This window comes from Peromyscus maniculatus, chromosome 7 (assembly GCF_049852395.1).
Source record: "Peromyscus maniculatus bairdii isolate BWxNUB_F1_BW_parent chromosome 7, HU_Pman_BW_mat_3.1, whole genome shotgun sequence".
Lineage (NCBI taxonomy): Eukaryota > Metazoa > Chordata > Mammalia > Rodentia > Cricetidae > Peromyscus > Peromyscus maniculatus.
This window is the reverse complement of record NC_134858.1, coordinates 15,242,665-15,245,173: the sequence shown is the minus strand read 5'-3', so window position 1 is coordinate 15,245,173 and position 2,509 is coordinate 15,242,665. Positions and strand designations below refer to the sequence as shown.

Genomic DNA, 2,509 nt, shown 5'->3' with positions numbered 1-2,509 from the left:
ATGTATGGCTTGAAGGCTCCATAGACTGCAAAGTCACCAACCTGTGGCAAGCTCATCTTCCTTCAGCCAGCTCTGCTAGTCAATGTCTCCTCCCATAGTGAAATCTAAGTCTCATGACTCTCTCCTTCATTCCTGTAGGGAGTGTTTCAATTTGGAGAACATCAAAAGACTATGTAAGAGACTGTGGAAAACTGTCCTGATTCCATTCTTTGTGTTTGTGCAGGGGTGTGCGTGGGTATGCATGTTACATGTGCACATAAATGTGGAAGCCAAATACTAATTTCAGGTGTCATCTTTAGGAAACACCTACATTTTTAAAATATTTTTTCAGATTTATCTTTTTTTGTAATTATGTGTATGTGAATTTTTCTGTAAATATGTGGGAGTTGCATATATGGACACGAGTTTAAGTGTCATCAGAGAGCAGACATGTTAGAGTTACAACTTGATGTAAACCATCAGGCATGGGTGCTGGGAATGGAAATTTGGTCTTCTGCTAGAGCAGTATGCATTATTAACCTTTGGATTGTCTCTCCAATCTCCTACACTTTGGTTTTAGAAAGAAGAGTTACTTACTTACCTGATACTAGCTTACTTATTTAAGATAGCTGGCCAGTAAGATGTAAGGATCTGCCTGACTCTTTTTTTCATTACTAGCATTGTATGTATACAATTTTTCTTTTTTAAGACATGGGTCCTTATTATCAAACTTAAGTACTCATGCTGGCAAGGCAAGCATTTTACCAACTGAGACAGCTCTCCAGTCCCCATTAAAGTTTTTCCTTATTGTGTGTGTGTGTGTGTGTGTGTGTGTGTGTGTGTGTGTGAGCGAGTGAGTGTGTACATGAATACATGTGTATATAGAAGTCTGATGTTGATGCCAAGAGCCATCCATAATGAGTCCTCCACCTGACTCCTTGAGGCAGGGCCTCTCAAACAAACCCAGAACTCATCATAAGGCTTGATTCAGTAGCCAGCTTGCTCTGGTGATCGCATGTTTTGTCTCCCTAGGCTGGGATTACAGATGGGCCTATGTACCCAACTAGCATAACTGTGGATTCTGATGGTTTGAGCTCGGGTCACTATGCTTGTGGGGCATGCACTTAACACAATGAATCACCTCTCCAGCCTCCATTGGGCATATCTTATACTCATGGGGCAAAGATTTGTGAACTACAAAGAAGCTACAGACTGTAAAGTAAGAAGATTGAAGTAAGAAATTACTTTTTTCACTGCTCTGGAGGTTAAAGGCCAAAATCAAGGTGTCCACAGAGCTGCTTATCTAATGTTTTAACTTCTGATATTGCTGTTGTTCATGTAGTTTGTTATCTGTTTGCCCCATTTTCCCCCCACCAGATTCACCACAAACATGAAATCTGTAAACCAAACAGTTATTTCAGAATTCATTCTCCTGGGACTCACAGATGACACAGAGCTGCAACTCATCATCTTCAGTATCTTTCTTTTCATGTATCTTGTTACAGTCCTAGGAAACCTGCTGATAATTCTGGCTACCACCTCAGACTCCCATCTCCACACCCCCATGTACTTCTTTCTTTCTGGTCTTTCCCTTAATGACATCGTTTTTGTCACATGCACAATTCCAAAGATGCTGGTGAATATAGAAACACAAGACCAGAGCATCACCTATGCAGGATGCCTGACTCAGGTCTGCTTTGTCTTGCTGTCTGCTGGCATGGAAAACTGTCTTCTTGCAGCAATGGCATATGACCGTTATGTTGCCATTTGTCATCCACTTAGATATAGGATCATTATGAACCCCTGTCTCTGTATCTTAATGATAATATTTTCTGTGATGGGGAGCATAATAAATGCCCTTGTGAATGGTCTGATAGTGTTACATCTGTCCTTCTGCACAGAACTGGTAATCCCACATTTCTTCTGTGAACTTACACAGATTACTAAACTTGCCTGTTCCAACACTCTTATTGACAACATTCTTATATACATTTCTTGTTCTGTATTTGGTGGTGTTCCTCTCTCTGGCATCATTTTGTCTTATAGTCAAATTGCATCCACTGTTTTGAGAATGTCATCCTCAGAAGGAAGATATAAAGCCTTTTCCACCTGTGGGTCTCACCTCTCAGTTGTCTCCTTATTTTATGGAACAGGTTTTGGGGTCTACATTAGCTCAACAGTTACAGAATCATCCAGGAAGACTGCTGTGGCTTCAGTTCTGTACTCTGTGGTCCCTCAAATGATGAATCCCTTTATCTATAGTCTGAGGAACAGAGACATGAAAGAAGCCTTGAAGAGACTCATCAGTAGAATACGATCTCCTTTGTGATACATCATTTCCTTTCGACTAGAATTTCTAGGGTGAGCCATAAAGGAAACAGAATTCTTTCTCATCCAAATTATCAGATGCTTCTCAACCACACTCTTTTAAGTGTCTGAATAATTAAATGACTAAGCACGTTCTGGGATCCTGATTGTTAGGTCTCCAAGACAGGGAGACCAAATTGTCAGTGTTGATGACAATATTTCA

At 40.5% G+C, this 2,509-nt stretch overlaps 1 protein-coding gene across 1 annotated transcript; it reads left to right on the top strand.

Moving 5' to 3' along the window:
- Positions 1–1,360: 1,360 nt before the first annotated feature.
- LOC102912081 (olfactory receptor 7G2-like) lies at positions 1,361–2,308 on the top strand. Its single transcript, XM_006992704.4, has one exon. The coding sequence runs from the start codon at positions 1,370–1,372 to the stop codon at positions 2,306–2,308; it is 939 nt and encodes a 312-aa protein (XP_006992766.3). The 5' UTR covers positions 1,361–1,369.
- Positions 2,309–2,509: the final 201 nt, after the last annotated feature.

Bases quoted from the DNA above. Each gene is read 5' to 3' on its own strand.
- LOC102912081 (XM_006992704.4), top strand. From the start codon at position 1,370: ATGAAATCTGTAAACCAAACAGTTATTTCAGAATTCATTCTCCTGGGA.